General features: G+C 55.3%; 1 protein-coding gene across 6 annotated transcripts in view; it reads right to left on the bottom strand.

The window, feature by feature from the left end:
* Jade2 (jade family PHD finger 2) overlaps positions 1-18,823 on the bottom strand; it is a 55,282-nt gene that overhangs the window by 7,965 nt on the left and 28,494 nt on the right. For all 6 annotated transcript variants that reach the window (XM_004666558.2, XM_045151903.1, XM_045151900.1 and 3 more), the window contains 7 exons: positions 18,343-18,500; positions 12,578-12,738; positions 11,567-11,778; positions 10,206-10,373; positions 8,411-8,527; positions 6,357-6,821; positions 601-718 (listed from right to left, as the gene is read on the bottom strand). In XM_004666558.2, the coding sequence (XP_004666615.2) occupies positions 601-718; positions 6,357-6,821; positions 8,411-8,527; positions 10,206-10,373; positions 11,567-11,778; positions 12,578-12,738; positions 18,343-18,500 (1,399 nt within the window). The remainder of the gene's footprint in view (positions 1-600; positions 719-6,356; positions 6,822-8,410; positions 8,528-10,205; positions 10,374-11,566; positions 11,779-12,577; positions 12,739-18,342; positions 18,501-18,823) is intronic.

The raw sequence follows: 18,823 nt of genomic DNA, 5'->3' as shown, positions 1-18,823 counted from the left end.
CTCTTGACATGCCGGGAGAAGCCCATGATGGGCCGACACTGCACGTCAAGGGCTTCTCGGCCCTCTGGCTTCTGATACGTGTGCAAGAGAATTAAAGCAAAGAAGGAGAAAACACAGCTGAGGAGGGAGGCCTGAAACCTGTCCCACCAGGCCAGAAAAAAAACAAGCCTTGCCTCTTCTCTGGACAGCTGCCTCCTTGAGAAATGAATCCCTACGGCTCGCCAGCCTTCAGGGAGGCTCGTTAGCTTCTGCCCGCCTTGTCCCAGCCCCAGCACACAGCTGCTAGGATTCTGGGCCTGCATTTGTTCCCAAGCAAGTTGCTTCTAAACCAGGCTGGCCCGTGGAACCTGAGATACTCAAGGGCAAGCCCGTGAGCCACCATCTAGACTGGCTCCTTCCTACCAACAAACACAGCCAAGGCCTTGGCAAGTCCCAATCCAGGCCTAGGAACTACAATGGCAGAAAAGGGGGGGGGGGGGCGGACGACTCCCCCTGACACCATGGCCCACAAGGCCACGTCGACACACCCTTCTCGGGGCCCACCCCCCCACACGAGAGTGCATGCAGAGGCGGGCAGCAGTGAGCAAGAAAGGTGCCTACCTCGACCCAGGTCCTGTTCAATGTGTCTCATCTGCAGGTGGAATATCTGCTCCTGGAGCTTGCAGATGGCGTGTTTCGTTCTCTCGCGCCTTGTCACCATGTAGCACAGATTCCTAACCTGAGGAGACACAAGAGAGATTTCCCACCTAACTTGGGCACCCATCTGAGATCTTCCAGCCCGAGGAGCCCTGTTGCTGGAGAAAGCATTGCTTAGGACACAGGCCGTTCCTGCTGCTGCCTCGCCTGTTCAGAAGTCCGGGAATCCATCCCCAGGCCCCAAGTGCATCTTTGTTTTGTGTCCTCTTGGCCTGTGGCCAGGTAAGCCGGCAAGTCCACCTTCCTCCTCTGCTCTCAACATCCACGTTGAGCCAGGTGTGCTGCCTAAGGCCCTCTGACAAAGTCCACAGTGCTCCGGGGGTCACTGAGGTCTCCCCAGGTCACCTAGTTCTTGCCCAAGCAAATCAACTCTTTAGACACAAGCACCCCAACAATACCTGTCCTAAGGCACAGGTCCCAAGGTACCTGGGGCCAGAGAGAGATGTGACAGAACGGCCTCTCCACGTCTACCTGCTGCACTAGGATTGAGCCAGGCCCTGCGGCTGGGGTGAGCACTGGCACACCCCCAAAGACCACATTCATCAGTCTCAGTGACACACCTCAGCCTTAGCAAGGGCATCAACCTCTCCACTAACATGACAGGAAGAGCCCCTTGAGCAGACTGAGGGTCAGCTGGCTTGGCTCACAGGGAAGGTACGCGTTCTTCAGATGATCTGCAGGCACCTGAGGGCTGGATCTGATAGCTGCCTGTCCTCCTGGTACCTTACCCCAGGTTGCCACCGTCCCTAACTGGCTGCTTTCACACTTCAGGGGCCAAGACCAGGCTCCCTCTTGAGGGACTCCTCGGTGTGGGGTGGCTGTCACCTTCTGCTCAGGGACGCGTAGCCGGCAAAGCCGCTCAGCTGGGCTCCTGGTCCCACCGGCGTTTCCGGCTGCGCTGGTCTCAAGTTGGTTCACCCTTAGGGCTCAGTTTGGTCTTCATATCTTAAGTTACCTCAGGTGGCTGCTGGTTTAGAATGCCTGCTTGTTGGCATGACCCCCATTCCTCCTGGCCCAAGGCAGTGTGATCAGACCTTTGCTAGGTATGGCTGTCCCCTCTCTTCTTGAGACTGGATGTGAAGAAGATCCCAGAAGGCCTGGTCCAGGCTCCAGCCTCTGCAGAAATGGGCTGATGTAGACTCTTCTGTGGCATTCTATGCCCTTGTTCTGACCTCTGGCACGGCTCCCCTTCCAACCTTCCCGCACCCCTAAGCATTGGCTCAGCTCTGCATTCTTTTGTTTTGTTTTTGTTTTTTTTTTTCATGATAGGGTCTCCCTCGAGCACAGGCCGACCTAGAATTCGTTCGGTAGTCTCAGGCTGGTTTCAAGACGATCCTGCCTCTGCCTCCCGAGAGCTGGGAGGAGGCTGGGCTTAAAAGGTGTGCGCTGCTCTGCCCAGAACCCCTTTCTCACGGCCTGCCGCCCCAAAGGACAGGGATTCTGATGAAACACTCCTGGGACCAGGGCAGAGAACAAGGCTTCCTGGACGGAGGGACAGCAAAGCCAAGCAGGTGGTCACATACAGGGGCCCCAGACAGAGATCACGGGAGCAGTGCGTGGGGTGGAGGCAGGCTCCAAGGGTTGACTGAGCCCCACCAAGGGGAGCTGGGGCAGGGTGTTGACTGAAACGGTCATGCCCAAGCCTGCTCTGGGTGTATAGCCATGGCTGACCCACAGGGGGATATTTCCTGTGACGCTGGCTCATTCCACAGCCTAGTCCACCTCCATGAGGGCAGGCAGCATTGAAACCATCCCTCAGCAATCAGTGCTCTTGAAATGTGAACAAGAGCCCCCCTGCCCCTCAATCCTGAATGGTGTTCTCTGTCCAAGATTTCCAACTGCTGGGAGCCTCAGAATGGGATCTGATTTGTAAACAGGCTCTCAGTGGATACACTTAGAAAGAGACAACTCTGGACTGGCATAAGCCCTAAATCCATTACGACTGACGTCCCTATGAAAGGCCAGGTTATGACAGCAGTGACAGCCCCGAGCGAGGCCGGCAGAGGAGCGCGGAGCTAGAGCGTCCGTCTGGCTGGAGGATCTGCAGGCTGCAGTGTGGCTGAAGAGGGCTGGGAGATGAGAGCGAGAAGGGGAGACTTTGGGTGGCTGGTGTTGAAGATTCTAGAACACTGTGGTGGCCTGACTGGCATGCAAAGTCAGTGTCACCGTTCGAATGTGAAGTGCCCCCACGGCCTCATGCGTTTTGAATGCTTGGGCCCTGCTAGTGGCAGTCTGGGAACGTTGGGGCCTTGCTAGAGGAGGCGTGTCTGTGGGACAGGCCCAGGGGTTCGCAGGCCAGCTCCAAGCTCAGCATTTGGACTCCTTCCACCCAGCTGATGTGACAAGATGTCCGCTGTCTGCCATGCACGCCCTAGCGCGATGAGGCTTCGCTGGAAACTGTCAACTAAAATAAACACTCTCCTTCCATAAGAGGGTTTTTGGTCGGGTGTTTTGTCCCAGGAATGGGGGTAACTGCTACAGGGAGAAAGCAGGAAACAGGCTGGTGGGACGGCTCAGCGAGTGAAGGTGGCTTCTTGTTGCAAAGCCTAACGACCCAGGCTTGACTCCCCAGAACCCACATAAGGCCCGATGGACAAAGTGGCACATGTGTTAGGAGTTCATTTGTAGTGGGGGGCAAGAGGCCCTAGTGCGCTGTTCTCTCTGTTCTCTTTGTCTCCCTCCCCCTACTCCTTGCAAGTGGGGGCTGGGAAGGTGGCTCAGTGGCTAAAGGCGCTTGCATGCGAGGCCGGCCAGCCTGGGTTCAACTCTCAGTGCACCCACATAAGCCAGATGCAGAAAGTAGCCCAAGTATCTGGTGTTTACTTATAGTGGCAAGAGGTCCATACACACCCACGCATGCAGACAAATAAACAAAAATTTAAAAAAGGAAAGCAGGTAACACGAGCTTGACAGGAAAGGCCAGAATAAACATAAACAGAGAGACCAAATGACAAGGAGGCAAGCAGCAAGTGTCAGAAAGCGGCGGGGCCGGCTTCCACAGACCTCTGGCCTCTCCGCGCAAGGCCCCAGGAACAAGGCTCCCACGTGCACAGCTGAGCAGACATGGGCCTAGGAGCTTCAGGTCTAGTCAGGCTCTAGAAAAAAAAACTCTGGTACCGAAAGCAACAGCCATGTCCCTCCATGGTTTCACGGACAGTGTGGTTGCCAGGGGACACTAACTGGCATTTGAGGACTGATGTCCACTGGGGTAGTTTTTCTCTCAGCCGTGAATAATCCAAGATGGCAGTGGCCATGCCCGCCCCAGCTGCCTGCTGGGGAGGAGGACTGCTCTGGCTGGAACCCGACAGCACATCTTCTGGGCTGACCATACATGGGACTTCGTCCCCGTGACCCCCTGCTCCTGGCTCTCAGTGAACCCCTCGCCTAACCGTCAGGGAGGATCCCCAGGCTGGAGTACCAGGCCTCCCTTGCGGCTCTGCGGAGGCCACCCTTGAGGAGCACGGCGAGGTCTCTCTGGTAAGAGCTGAAACAAGCACGACCTACCACAGGCCCAGTGTTGGGGCTCATGCCGCCACCCTAGCACCAGGAAGCCTAAGGGAGGAGAATGCCACGAGTTCAAAGTCAGCCTGGATCACACGCTACACAATGAGTTCAAGGTCAGCTTTGGTTCCAGTGACAGCCCGTCTCAGCACAAAGGCACACACGACAACAAGCAACACAGGAGGACACTGTCCTCGCAGTGGCCAAGGCCAGCTGACTCCTTCCATCTCACGGGCAAGAGGACTGAGACAAAGGTACAGGGCTGGGGACAGCCGGATCACCCAAGGCCTCCGGCTTGAGCCCTCACCATGCACTTTCCCAATGGATGCAGGCCCAAACTGGCCTGGTGCCCAGTCACAGGCTCACACTCTCAGCTGTTGGCTGGAGGCCACGGTCAGAGACCGGGCTTGCTGGCCAGCCCACCACAACCACGGTGCTTTGCAGAAAGCCTTCCTCATTGCTATCCATTCACCTTGGTCAGTTACACGTGGCCACAAGAGGGCTTCTGGCCGGTCACCGAGTGTGTCCACACGGCTCACTGCTGTGTCCTCAACCTGCCTAGGCCACATCTCCCCTGGCTCTGCTATCAGCTGGCGCCCAAGGCTGCTGGGAAGCAGTGTTTGCAAGAGTCCAAAGTTGGCCCCGACTCTTTTTTTCTGGGTGATCGGATAGATGGAACCTGTCTTGCTTGGGCTTTGGAGCCTGCTCAGCCAGCTTGCTGGCATCCCAACCCAGTCAGATGCTGGCCCCTGTAGCAGCGGACACTGGGCTGGGAGGGCAGGGGATGATGAGGGACACATTTGCCCAGTAAATTTATAAAGACAGAGCCAACATCACCTTTCCTGACCTCAGCCCTCCCTTAGCTCAGGTCCAAAGTCAAACTTCAACACAGCTTCCTGTAACTTGATCCCTCTGAGCCCAGGTGGACCACACCAGCTACCAGGGGCTTCGAGGGCCTTTCTTACTGCTCCTTCCCCAGGAAGTCGCTCTGGGCTGCGCCCTCGGGCTGACTGGCACAGACCAGGACGGTCAACCTGATGCGTCGTTTGAGAAGTAGCAGGGGGAATAGCAATCTTCTGGAGACCTAAGGGTAAGGACTTGGGGTGGCCTCAGAGGTAACTCTGGAGGCTGCTGTGGTCTCACAGGGCTTGTGCCTAAGGTCCCTGCTTCTTGTGACATAGGCTGTACTGCCCAGTATGTGGTGGCTACAGCGCAGGCAGCCGGCCTTGCCCTCTGCCCTGGCTAAGGCGAGAGACATGTGATCCTTGCCAGCCGTCCCTTCCTCTGACCTGACAACAGGCTGGTGGCTGTGAAGCAGGGATCGCCCTTCCAAGCCGGGGCTGATGAGTGAAGTAAGGAGAAGGGGGAAGCCGGGTGCAGTCACCCCCACAGCATCCACCTGCTGAGATGCCCCACCCATTCTACACACTGGCTCACTCACTGCAGAGCGCAGCTGCCTCCGTCACACAAAGCTCTTCTGATCCCCTAACAGGGACCAGGAAGAAGGTGAGCGTGTTGTCTGTGGCCGTTAACGGACACTGACGCAATTCCGTTACACATGCTCTAGAACCGCATTTCCAGAGAACCCAGGCCAGGGTCCAGGGGTCGGTCCACAGACGCAGGCTTCCTGCTTCACCTCACTCATCCTCAGCTCCAAAGTGAAAACTCCTCTGACCCATCATCTGGCCTACAGAAGAGCATGTGTGCAACCCACCCTTCCAGGCCAGCCCTGTGACTCCTCCACAAGGCGGGCGTGACATATGCCAGCGCCTGTGTAGAAAGTGCCTACAGCTCCCAGAAACCCAGCCAGCCTCAGCCGATCTACGGCGCCCCCTCCTGATAAGGGGACAGACAACCCTTGCTCTCAATGCTCCAGGCAGTCAACATCTTGGACAGGAGCATCATGGGAAGCCCCAGCTCCTCCTCTCCTCCCCTCCCCGCCAACTGGGGCAGAATTTCATGCGTTAGGACCAGGCATGGGCCAGAGGCCAAGAGTGGGACAATAAATAGGCCTGAGAGCCTGGGTCTGTGCCTCTGGTCTGTGGCTAGCTACCTTTACTAAGCCCGAGAAAGGGCTGGGACAAAACGGACTCAAAGATCGAGAGCTGCCTGCTCCTCTGCCCTGCGAAACATCAGCGACCCGTCGCGCGGGCACTCACCCTCTCCAGGTCCTGCCGCAGGTGGGTGAAGAGCTTCAGGCGGCGGTAGAGCACGTCTTGCTCCTGCTGGGCCAGGTTGTCGACCTCGTCCGTCTTGAGCGTCAGCAGCGGCTGGTTAGCATTGGCTTTCCTCTTCAGCTTCCAGTACTGGTAGACGAAGTCCACGAGAGCCTCGGCCAGGTCCAGCCGCTCGGCCACCTCCGCTGGCTCCACCAGCTCGTAGAAGTCCTCCTCCAGCTGCTGCAGCCGCTGCTTGCGCAGGGTGACCCTCTCCAGGCCCTCACCAGCCGGGCTGGGCTCCACGGGCTCCAGCGTCGGCTCGCCCCGAGAGCCCCCGTCGCTGTGCTCCCGGCAGAAAGACTTGAACTTGACCTCGTCGTTGTCCGCTAATATAGTCCGCATCTCCAGGCCGTGGTCAAAGGCGCACGTGACGTGGAACGCTGTGACGCAGGAAGGCATGGAACACTGGACAGAGAAGAAGGATGGGGTCACGAGTGAAAGAAGCTCCAATAGGAAGGATGCGGGGTTCCCTCAGGGTGTCCCTAAGGGAGCACGACGCAGGGACACCCTGCACAGGACGGCATGGAACCTATCCTCCTGTAATGTGGAAGGCCCTCGGGAAGGAGGGACTGGGAGCTCTTGGACACCTGGAAAGGTAATGGGACTAGCCCCAGACATCTCGAGAAAGTCAACAATCAGAAGGCAACTTGCGCAGGCCAGGTGTGGCAGCACACACCTGTCATCTAGAACTTGGGATGTGAAGGCAAGATTAGGTGCTTAAGGGCGGCCTCCACTCCACAGCGAGTTTGAGGCCGGCCTGCCTGGGCTACGTGAGAACCTGTCTGAGGAAAGAAAAAGGGGGGGGGGGTGACTTTTGCATCCCCTCTGGGGATAAGCTGCATTGTCATTGGGCAAAATGCCTTTGGGATTTGAAGGCAGCCAAGGAAAGGGCGCTGAGAGATCACTGTCTCCTCCACCACAGGGCCGAAGGCAAGGGTCTTTCCCTCACTTTGCCCTCTGGGAGGAGGGACTGCAGCTGGGTAACAGTCTGTCCCTCCCAGTCTTGGACAGCAGTGGCTGTTTCAGCAGCACTGCCATGGGGTCAGGCCCTCCTGGAGTTCTACAACAGGCAGAAACATCCCTAGTATATTTGTGAGGACAACTCTGTTGTTGGAGAGATGGGAAGGTGGAGGGTGTCCTTCCCCCAGACTACACATCTCAAGCACCAGCATCTCCTGGGACTTTGTTAGGAATGCAAGTTCTCAGTCACACTCCACACGGCCTGCCTGAGAACCTCTGCAGAGGAGACCCGTGAGAGCCGTGTGCGTGTGACAGCCTTAGTGACTCTGGTGCTTTCGGCAGTGGGGACCACTGCCACAGACAGACCGGTGTCCCTGTGTCAGAAAAGCTACCTGAGCTGGAGAGGGCGGCTGAGCTCCATCAAAACAAAACACAGCAATGTCTTTCTTAGCGGTTAAGGTGCTTGCCTGCGAAGCCTAAGGACTGAGGCTTGATTTCCCAGTACCCACATAAGCCATATTCACAAAGTGGATTATGCATCTGGAGTTGGTTTGCAGTGTCTAGAGGTCTGGGTGCACCCATTCTTTCTCTCAACTATATAACTATATTTAAAAAACATAAAGGGGCTGGAGAGATGGCTTAATGGTTAAGACACTACCTACAAAGCCTAAGGATCCAGGTTTGACTCTCCAGAACCCATGTAAGCCAGACGCACAAGGTGGCACATGAGACAATTCTCTCTCTCTCATAAAAAAGATTAAAAAAGAATATGAAAATAGGCCAGTGCATTATTTATTAAGCCCCAAAGGAAAGACACCTTTTCAGCACTTCATGGGATAGAGGCCTGCACTCACTCCCAGGAACCCTGGTCCTCCGGGGTGGCTCCCGCCCTGCACCTCTCACCAGTGGTTTGACTGCAGTAGCAAGGGATGGCAGGTGGAGACGGCGATAACCAATGGGGTTTGGGGTGCCCCAAGTGTGCCCCTCTTGCCAAGCAGAGCACTCTGGGCAGGGGGAGGAAGCGGGCCACACACCTGGATGCAGGTGCCTGTGCACTCCTTGCAAAGGCTGCAGGACAGGGCCCAGCGGCTGGCCGGGATATGTGAGATCTTGGTGATGGGCTCCATCTTCTCAGGGCATCCGATGCTGACCTGGGCAAGACACAGGGAGGTGCCATCAGTCCCAAAGTGGGGGGCTTCGCTGGTTGAAATCAGGCTGTGAGTCCCTCCCTCCCTGGCCCAAGCTGATCACTGGGTGACCGTGTGCTCACTGGGAGCTAACCCCCGGAGTGTTTGTGTGTGAACACATGTAGCTGGCATGTGGGATTGTGGGAGTGGAGGTGGGGGAGAAACTTCTGAAACTAAGGCCTTAACAAAAGCTTTAGAATTCTTGTTATAATTTATCACTTTTTTTCCTGAGCACCAAGAAAAGTCCTTATGGCATTTCCTCCTGGGCTCTCCTGCCCAGGAAGGAGATTTTATATATATATGTATGTATATATATATATGTCTTTGCTGAGCCCTGTCTATGGAGACAGGCCTGCCACTGAGTTCGAGTCTACTAGACACCAGCCCCAGGAAGCAGAGCACTCTGGTCTTTCCACTAGTGCTGAAGCCTGAAGACAGAAGATGAGCCCCTCTCCAAAGGGCTCTTAGGATGGGGTATTTATTGGGTCACTTTGTCCCTGCTGTACTCAGCCCAGGGGACACTGAGAGACATCCGAGCCTCCAAGGAGCAGAGCTGAGAGAAAGCTGACTAAGGCTGACACAAGCCATCCCGAAAGCTGACAGGCACTCTGGTGAGGCCTCTGGGCTGGGATGCTCAGGGGGAGAGCCGCGGCGCGTGCTCGCGGGGCCTTGGGGCTTGTTTCAAAGAACAGCCAACACTGGAATGCAGCCTCAGTCTGCAAGGCCCACAGCAGAGCTGGGGACAAGACTTGTGAACTTTAGCATTTCACGTTTTGTTTTATTACCTTATATTTTATTTTATTTTGGTTTTTCGAGGTAGGGTCTTGGTCTAGTCCAGGCTGACCTGTAATTCACTATGTACTCTCAGGCTGGCCTCAAACTCATGGTGGTCTTCCTACCTCTGTCCCCGAGTGCTGGGATTGAAGGCGTGCGCCACCATGCAGGCAGGGTCTCATGTAACCAAAGGCAGGCCCTGACCTCGCTACGTAGTTGACAATGACCCTGAACTTCTGACCGTCCTGCCGGCACCTCCCCAGTACTGCAGCTACTGAACACCGCCAGGCCCGCTTCATTTGCATCTTTTAACAAACAGGTCAATTTTGGTTGTAACCCCTGCCTTGTCTTGATGAACCCCATAACCTATGTCCCCTAGAGTAGGCTGTTTCATAACTGCTGTCTAGGCCTCAGGCCTCCCTCCTGAACACCACCCCGCAACGCCCATGGCCTTTGTCCTCAAAGAAACTACACCTAAACGGCGCCCAGGTCCATAGACAACGTTCCCCACGTTTCCCTAGTTCTTCCCAAGACCTCACCTAAGACCCATGTCTTGTCTTTTCCTTTCTTCCTTTCTCCCTTCCTTTCATTCTGAGGTAGGGTCTCACTCTAGCCCAGGCTGACCTTGAACTTACTCTGTAGCCCCACACAGAGCTCGAACTCATGGCAATCCTTCTACCTCAGCCTCCCCAGTGCTAGGACTAAAGACATGCACCACCATGCCAGGCTCGACCCATGTATTTTTCATGGGAACATACAACAGCCTCTTCTCTGCTGAACTCTGTCACCCGAATTCTGCCCTGGCCCATGCTGACCCATTTCCCTATGTGCCATTCTCTGGGTTTTTCCAGGTCCCATGCCTACCCACCTCAGGAATCCACAGAGCACAGCTGACATGCACCCACTTGGTACCACTTCTGGTGGGCTTCAAGGCTCCTCCTCGCTTGGGGCAGAGCAGGCACTTGGGCTGGACTCCCAGGGCACATGTCCGGCAGAGCCAGCTGCCTGTAGGCACCTTAAGGATCCCATAGCATGCCTGTGGACAGAGCAGGTGGTCATGGGTCAGGACCTTGGCCAGCTGGGTGTTGTGGTCAGTAGCTAGTTGTCACTGGTGCTGGCCCCCACCGCCGGCAAGGAGGATTTCTGAGGGCTCACAATTGGCTGGTCTGAGAAAGTGCTCAGACGGCCCGCTCTCAACCTTAGGCAGAGGGTCCTAACCAACACAGGCTTCAGGGAGTGGCCTCAGATCGCTTTCAAATTCAAAAAATTTAGAATATAAAATTCTAACCCTCGTAGGCCCAAGGCCCAAGCTTTCATCCTTCTTACACAGGAATCTGTGAACAGGTTTCCCCAGACATGCCGTGGGTATAGGAGACACGCGTGAACCCAGGGGCAGCTGAGCAGCTGTCACCTCCCGCTGCCTCTCAGCATCCCCGGGGCTGGAACAGTTGCACGGGCCAGAGTGGGTCTCCTGGGTCCTAATCAGCAACACCCAAGATCTACAGCTTCAGGGGCCTAACATGAAGAAAGAAAGAGGGGCCAGAGGGACAGCTTAGCCATTAAGGAGCTTGCCTGAGAAGCCTAAGGACCCAGGTTCGATTCCCCAGTGCCCAGGTAAGACAGAGGCACAAGGTGGCGCATGTGTCTGGAGTTTGTTTGCACAGGATAGAGGCCCTGGTGCACCCATTCTCTCTGCCTCTTTCTCAGCCTCATAAGTACTCATAAGTAAATAACTAAATAAACAAATAAGAGGAAGAAAGGGGGATCTGGCCAGATTGGGCCTGATTATAATAGAAGTAACCCTAACAAGTTCTCAAGGGACTGGGGATGGGGCTCAGTGGTTAAAGGCACTCGCTTGCAAAGCCTGCTGGCTTGGGGTTCAGTTTCCCCGGCCATGTGGACATCCGTCTGCATGCACAGAAATAAACAGTCACGCAGCTCCCGAGGGTCAGAACCACGCTCTGAAGGCCGGCAGCCGTGGGCTCTCATCGCTACCTGGTGTGGTGCCGCCGCCGCCGCCACTTTGCAAGCTCAGGGCGTGAAGAGCTGGGGGAGGGGCACTCGGGCCCACCCAACGGGCATGGGCTCTCATGCGGCCTGAGGGCCAAGCCAGGGGCCCTGGGTACTCATGGTGCCCATGGGCTCCTCGACAGCAGACCACCATCCCCTGCAGCGGTCCCCCTCACCCGGCCGGGGCAGTAGTCAGTGTGGGCGGTGGTGGCCGCGCACCTGGTGCACGCAGACGTCGCACTTGTCACAGAAGACCATCTCGTTGCCGTCCTCGCCCTCAGGGGAGCGGCACACGTCGCAGACAACGTCCTCGTCATACTCGATGCCCAGCCCCTCCTGCGTCTCGATGGCCCGCGCCATGTTCTGGTGGCACAAAGTCTCCAGCTCCTCCAGGACCCGCTCCAACGTCAGCTCGTCCAGCTCCGGCCTCTCTGTGGAAGGACAACAGGGACACTGCTGTCGGGCATCCGAGCGCTCCCGAGTGCCAAGGAGGTCTCAGCCCCCCGGGCGGCAACAAGCAGAGCTGAGGTGTGATGGGCACCCTGGGAAGCGCCACCATCCTGTGAGCTTCACCTGGGTCTCAGCTCCATCCAGGAAACTGGACAGGCTGGGCCACCCCCCACCTGTGGGCTGTCTTCACCCTCCACAGCGTGCCCATGACCACGTGGACACACGGATATGCATGAATACCATGGGGTGTCTCTGGGGTACAGCCAGCCCCATGATGAATCCACTGCTTGTGCTGCATAGAGGAGAGATGTTCTCAAGGTGCTGAACACAGCACAGCACCTCTCCAGGGACTGTGGTCATGGACCCTGGCTGCACCCATGTGCCCACTTATTCTTTTGCGTTTGTTTATTGAGGTAGAGTCTCACTCTAGCCCAGGCTGACCTGGAATTCACTATGTAGATCTCAGGGTGGCCTCGAACTCACAGTGATCCACCTACCTCTGCTCCCGAGGAGTGCTAGGATTCAAGGTGTGTGCCACCACGCCCAGCTGTGCCCACTTATTCTTATGTGACGTTGATGCCCACAATATTCCCAAGAGCCCTGTGAATTATGTGACCTTACCATCTCTACCTGGCAGCTGGGGAAACTTTAGGAGGCAGACACTGAGACCCACGCCCGTCAGTAGTGCAGCTGGGAGCTCCCTAGACTCGACCACTGGAGATACGGGCTGGGAAGGAAACGCTGCCTCCCACTTCCAACCCGATCCCATGCCCAACTTACCCATCTCCTTGAGCTCTGAGTTGAGGAGCTCCAGCCAGTAGGCGTCGATCTCATCCAGGTCATAGCGGCTGCCCCCTGACCAGTCGGGCTGGGAGCTCTCGCCAAGTGCAGGGCTGTTTGGGGACACTTGCAGAGGAGGCCCTTCCAGGGGCGGGAGGACCCTGTGAAAACATACGTGGTGTGGTGAAGGTGGGGGCCTCAGCCTGCGCTATGACGCTCAATGTCCTGCATGGCTCACTGCCTCCTCTGTCAGCGGCTTGCCCTGTCCCCTTCCTGTCCCCTGTAGACTGAGATGACGGAATTTACAGGACACAGAAGACCCAAAGGGCTATGGGACAGAGCGGAGTGGGCGGGAGAACCACCCTTAGACCTGGCCCACCACATCCACGTCCACCCTGCCCAGCCAGGGCCACCCCCACCATTCTCCTGCCAGGGTGGCTGGGACTTGCGCACTGCCCTAAGCTAGCCACTTGGGGACAAGTGGGATAGAGGTACCTGAACTCCAGGTCCTTTGGCACATCCCTCCAAGCAGGAAGGGGTTAAGGACAGTCTACAAACCCTCATGATCCCTGGCTCCTCCTTCACCAGAGTACGGGAGCATCACAAACTTGAAGCTGGGCTCCCCTGAGGTCAGAGGGGTGTAGACTGAAGAGCCTGCCCGCACCTGACCCTCCCCAGGTATGCCACATGGACGGCAGGAGCGTGCCAGCGCGACTGCTTGTCTCCCCAACCCTCAAGTGCCTTGCATACTGTCCCGGCTCACAGCTTGGAAGGATGAGGCTGCGAGCAGAGACCAAAGCCTCGTTGTAACCACGAGTGTCTGCTCCCTGCTGCCCTTGCCACCAACTGAGCTAGTAACAATAACTGCACCTGCCTCAGGTGTCTGTAGCGCATGAGAAGCTCTTGGCAAGGTGCCCCGCACAGGGGAAGCACCGTTTGGGGAATGTCTGCCTTGAGATTTCTAGATCGTCCGGAATCTTGCCTCTCCAGAAGTGGTATGAGATAAAGGGCCACTCTGCCTTGGCAGCTTAGGGTCCTCTCCACATGATCTTGGATGCCCTTAGGTTCCTGAGGCCAGTTCAAAACACTAGCCCTTGCCACCCCCTTCCAGGTCGCCATGGTTATTGCCTGGAGCCTTCGTCTGGCAGCCCTGCCAACTCAGAGGCCCCTCGGTTGCCCGGGAGGCCTCCTGGGGTCAGAGGCAGGACTGCCAGGGGCTGTGACTCAGCGCAGGCCGGGCAGGGGAAAGCAGGGTCCTGGCTGAGCTGCGGGAAAGGCCCCAGGCTTCAGGAAGCCTTTGGTGTCAGCAAGGGGACAGGAAGGATGCCAGGCACGGGAGGGGAGGGGGAGCCCGAGGCTGAAAGGGAGGGTCGCGTGGGCAAGGAGACGGGACAAGGGTGGAAGGTCAGCTCCAGCCGCCCCGAAAAAAACACGTGCGACCTGAGTTGACAGTGATGACAGGACCACCAAACAGAAGCAATGAATACCCTTGCTTCAACAAAATACTGCCTTTCCCGAGAAACTGTCGCTCTAAATGAGCACCTCCTTTAAGAGCACAGCCTGTAATTGTGTCGCAGTTCAGCTCTGTGTGCGCCCTAAGCATACACTTAGGCACCTGGACACGCCTTGTCCAAGCAGCCAGCTCCTAGCCTAGCACTGCTCCCAATGGCCAGCCGGGACCAACGTCACAGGCTTCTCTTCAGGGAGGGAGGCAGGGCAAGGGCTGGGGGCACACACTAGAAAGCACCCCCTGGGGCCACATCTTCACCTACGCCTCCTCCTCACTCTGGCTATGAGGGAAGCTCTCCACCTGGGTGTCCTCTCCTGACCCCAGGCCAAGGCCTCCCCTTCAACCTCAGCAAGGAGGAGGGGAACTGGGCCAAGTCCTACAGGGCAGACACGGTCTCCATCCCAGAGAGACTGACACCTGAGGTCTGCTTTGCCCTGGTCAAGTCTTCCCTGGCCAAACACAAGGAACACTGAGTGCAGCGCAGGCCCTTGCTCAGAGTGGCTTCACGCCCGCTCAAAGGCCAGGGAGGGACAGAGCAGAGAGGCGGGGAGAACAGTCAAGACAGCAGGCCTGGGGCACTTGCTCTAGGCCTCGCAGGGACTACCCGGCGCTAGTTTCTGTGACCTGTGACTTCCTGGCCCAGCAGATCACTAGACCCTGACGGCCCCACAGGAAATTCCCCAGAATTTCTCAACTTCCGCATCTATAAAATGGGGACCGTTCTATGTACCCTGAAAGACAGATCAGTGAGTGAGAAGATGAAGGTGAGAGGCTCAAATTAGAAGATTTTCCACTCATTCTGCCCATGGTACTTGTCATAAAAGTTTCCAGAAAAGGCTGAACAGGGCTGGAGAGGTAGATGGCTAAGTGGTTAATGCACTTGCCTGTGAAACCTAAGGACCTAGGTTCTGTTCCACAGTACCCACGTAAGCCAGATGTACAAGGTGGCACATGCTTCTGTAGTTAATTTGCAGTGGTCAGAGGCCTTGGCACACCCATTCTTTCTCTGTTTGCCTCTTTCTCTCTCTCTCTTAAATACATTTTTAAAATATATTTTTTTTTAAAAAAAGGCATTGAGCCGGGCATGATGGCGCACGCCTTTAATCCCAGCACTTGGGAGGCAGAGGTAGGAGGATCGCCATGAGTTTGAGGCCACCCTGAGACTCCATAGTGAATTCCAGGTCAGCCTGGACCAGAGTAAGACCCTACCTTGAAAAACTGAAAAGGGCATCAAGAGGGAGGGACAGAAGGAAAGAATGGGTGTGCCAGAGTTTCTAACCACTGCAAACAAACTCCAGACACATGCATTAACCTCATGTATCTGGCTAACTTGGGTACTGGGGAATCAAACCCAGGTCCTTAGGCTTTGCAGGTAAGCACCTTAACCACTAACCCACCTCTCCAGCCAAATAAATAAATAAATAGTCTCACTCTAGACCAGGCTGACCTGGAATTCACTCTGTCTTCTCAGGTTGGCCTCGAACTCATGGCAACCCTCCTACCTCTGCCTCCCAAGTGCTGGGATTAAAGGCATGCGCCACCATACCCAGCTTCTAATAAAAATATTTTTTAGGACCCTGGTTCGAGGCTTGATTCCCCAGTACCCATGTAAGGCAGATACACAAGTTGGCACAGGCATCTGGAATTTGTTTTCAGTGGCTGGAGGCCCGGATGCACCCATTCTCTCTTTCTCTCTCGCTCCCTGTCTCTCTCTCTGTGTCTGTCACTTTCAAATAAATAAATAAAAAACAAAGGGCTGGAGAGATGGCTTAGCAGTTAAGCGCTTGCCTGAGAAGCCTAAGAACCCCGGCTCGAGGCTCCATTCCCCAGGACCCACGTTAGCCAGATGCACAAGGGGGCGCACGCGTCTGGAGTTCGTATGCAGTGGCTGGAGGCCCTGGCGCGCCCATTCTCTAGTCTCTCTCTCTATCTGCCTCTTTCTCTGTCTGTCACTCTCAAATAAATAAATAAAAATATTTAAAAAATTAAAAACAAACAAAAATCTGGGCTGGGAGTGGTGGTGCACATCTTTAATGGCAGCACTCAGGAGACAGAGTTAGAAGGATCACTGTGAATTCCAGGTCAGCCTGGACTAGAGCGAGACTCTACATTAAAAAAAAAAAAAAAAAAAAAGGAAAGAAAATAAAGAGAGTCTAATTGGAAAGAAAGAGATTCAGTGGAAGGGGACTGGGAAGAGGGAAAGGGGAGAGGATTATGATCACAGTATTATTTTCTGTATTTATGGAAGTCATCAATAAAAAGAGGGCTGGAGAGATGGCTTACCAGTTAAGGCACTTGCCTGCGAAGCCTAACGACCCAGGTTCAATTCCCTAGAACCCACATAAGCCAGGTGCACACAGTGGTGCATGCATCAGGAGTGCCTTTGCAATGGCTAGAGGCCCTGGCACGCTCATTCTCTCTCCCTCTCTCTCTCTCTCTCTCTATTAAATAAATAAGAATAAAAGTTAAAAAAGAAAAAGTTGGGAATGTTCCCGAGGAAGCCAGGGCACTGTGAACATGTGCTCTTCTCTCCATGTCAATGGGTAACGCACCCTGTGGGTACTAAGGTGCTGGTACAGAAACATCTACCATGAGTTACACCAGTGGAACCACCTGACATTGACATCAAGAAGGACGACAGGTGGTTGGCTGAGTCTGATTGGGAGTCCTCCCTCTGCTCCATGGATCACTTGTTTCTTCCTCCCTGTCACCTGGGCTCTGGCACACTTAGTGACAACTTGGCACAAGAATTCTCACCGAGTCCTGACCACAACTCTATCAAGCTGACAGTGGTACTGGCCCTGTTCTGCCTCCAGGAGGTCACATGTCCTCAGGGTGACCAGGTAAGGCTACGAAACTGGCTAGGGACTTGGCCTATGTTAATGGCCATCGAAAGGGCGGTGGGAAATAAGACTCCATTCTTTTCATTCATTCACTCATTCATTTGCCCAACTCATGCTCCCAGTGCATCCCTCAGGCCTTCCAAATGGGGCTAGAGTTCCCCTAACTCCCAGAGGGCCCCACACAAGCCCAGGTGGCATTTGGCCCTCAGGAAACACTATTAGGAAAGGCCTTCCAACCCAGCCCCCTGGGAGCACATTCCCACATTCCCGGGGATGTCTGGTCTCACCTGTAATCTCACACCTAGCCCAGGACTGGCAGGACATAGGCTCTTGGCATCTATGGGCCAGTCACAAGTATGGTTGGCAGGAAGCAATGGTGTCAATGTCAAAGGAATAGACAGCTGTGACCTTTGCCCCGGGAGTAGAGGCTGTCAATGACCCAAACTGCCTCTCTAGGGCAGAATGGGGGCAGGGAGGCTGGAACACTCTTCCTTCTCCGGAGTGGGATGTTCTTCCAGGGTGAAAAAGAAGCACTTGACTTGATTCCATGGCTGGAGGCAAAGCCTACAGGATGAGGCCAAGTCCTGCAAATCTCTGTCCCTAAGACCAGCAAGGCATAAAGCTCATCTGTGGTCCAGCCCTGGCAAGGCGGCCTCCTCAGAGGATGGCACCATAAAGTGTTTCCTGAGCTTGTACCAGGCTCCTCCTCCTAAGAACTTTATAAAAAGTCCTTTGAAAAAACATAAAAAAGCATGCTATATTCTCATTATCAGGGCTAGTGAAGTGTCTGGAGAGTTCCCTGGCCAGATCTGCTTGATGTCTGAAATGATATTAACCTATTACCCCTAGCCAGTTCTGCAGTGATGTGCAGGTCCTAAGCCAAGAGTTTTCCAAGAATCCTCTCACTACACCATGACACAAGGAAGATACTGCTATCATTCCCATTTCATAGGCAAGGAGACCCAGAGAGATGACATTTCTGCCCAAGGTCCTACTGACAGTGTGTGACAATTTGGACCCAGGCAGCCTGGCTCAAGAGCTGAGCCCAAATCCAACGCTCAAAGATGACCTGCCAATATTTTTGCAATCATGTTTTCTTGGAGAAGAGAATGAGACACCAAATAGAGACAGGCCATAAAAATCCCAGAATCCTGGAACTAAAAAGAATCCCAGAACTAAGCTGGGCGTGGTGGCGCAGGCCTTTAATGCCAGCACTCGGGAGGCAGAGGTAGGACGACCGCCGTGAGTTCAAGGCCACCCTGAGACTACATAGTGAATTCCAGGTCAGCCTGGGCTAGAGTGGAAAAAAAAAAAAAAAAGAATCCCAGAACTGGCCGGTCCTTTACCACAAAACCGCCTGGGCTTTGTTTCCGCCGCGTCCCCAGCAGCCCTAGTCTGGCCGCCTGGCTCACCTCACCACAGGCTCTGGAATGGCCTCCGCTCCGGCAGGCACCTGCACACCTTTCTCCCACTCCTGTCGCCACGGGTCTGCCAGGATGTAGTAGTCATCTGGGCTGAGCTGGTAGGAGTCCGGGATCTTCATGGCCGTGATCAAGTCTGTCCGGAAAACCTGGTGAGGGTGAGACAACAGAGTGTCTTCACACCACCTCGGGGAGGGTGAGAGGAAAGACAGAGTGTCTTCACACCGCCTCGGAGTGGTCGGCCAAGGGAGGAGGCAAATAAATGCGACTGTCTGGTCCCTTACGAATGGGACAAACAAAAGCTGTAAACACACACTTTCTCAGAACCAGCACACGCCTGGCCCACAGTAATGTGCCGCCACTGTGATGAATGAAATTCACAGTTCTGATGCAGTAACAGACCGAATCGGAGACAGAAGTCTGACTGGATGCAGGGCTCCCTGCTCTAGGTATATGAATGCTGTTGAAGGTG

Source organism: Jaculus jaculus, chromosome 6, assembly GCF_020740685.1.
Source record: "Jaculus jaculus isolate mJacJac1 chromosome 6, mJacJac1.mat.Y.cur, whole genome shotgun sequence".
Taxonomy (NCBI): domain Eukaryota; kingdom Metazoa; phylum Chordata; class Mammalia; order Rodentia; family Dipodidae; genus Jaculus; species Jaculus jaculus.
This window is presented reverse-complemented; position numbering and strand designations above follow the sequence as displayed.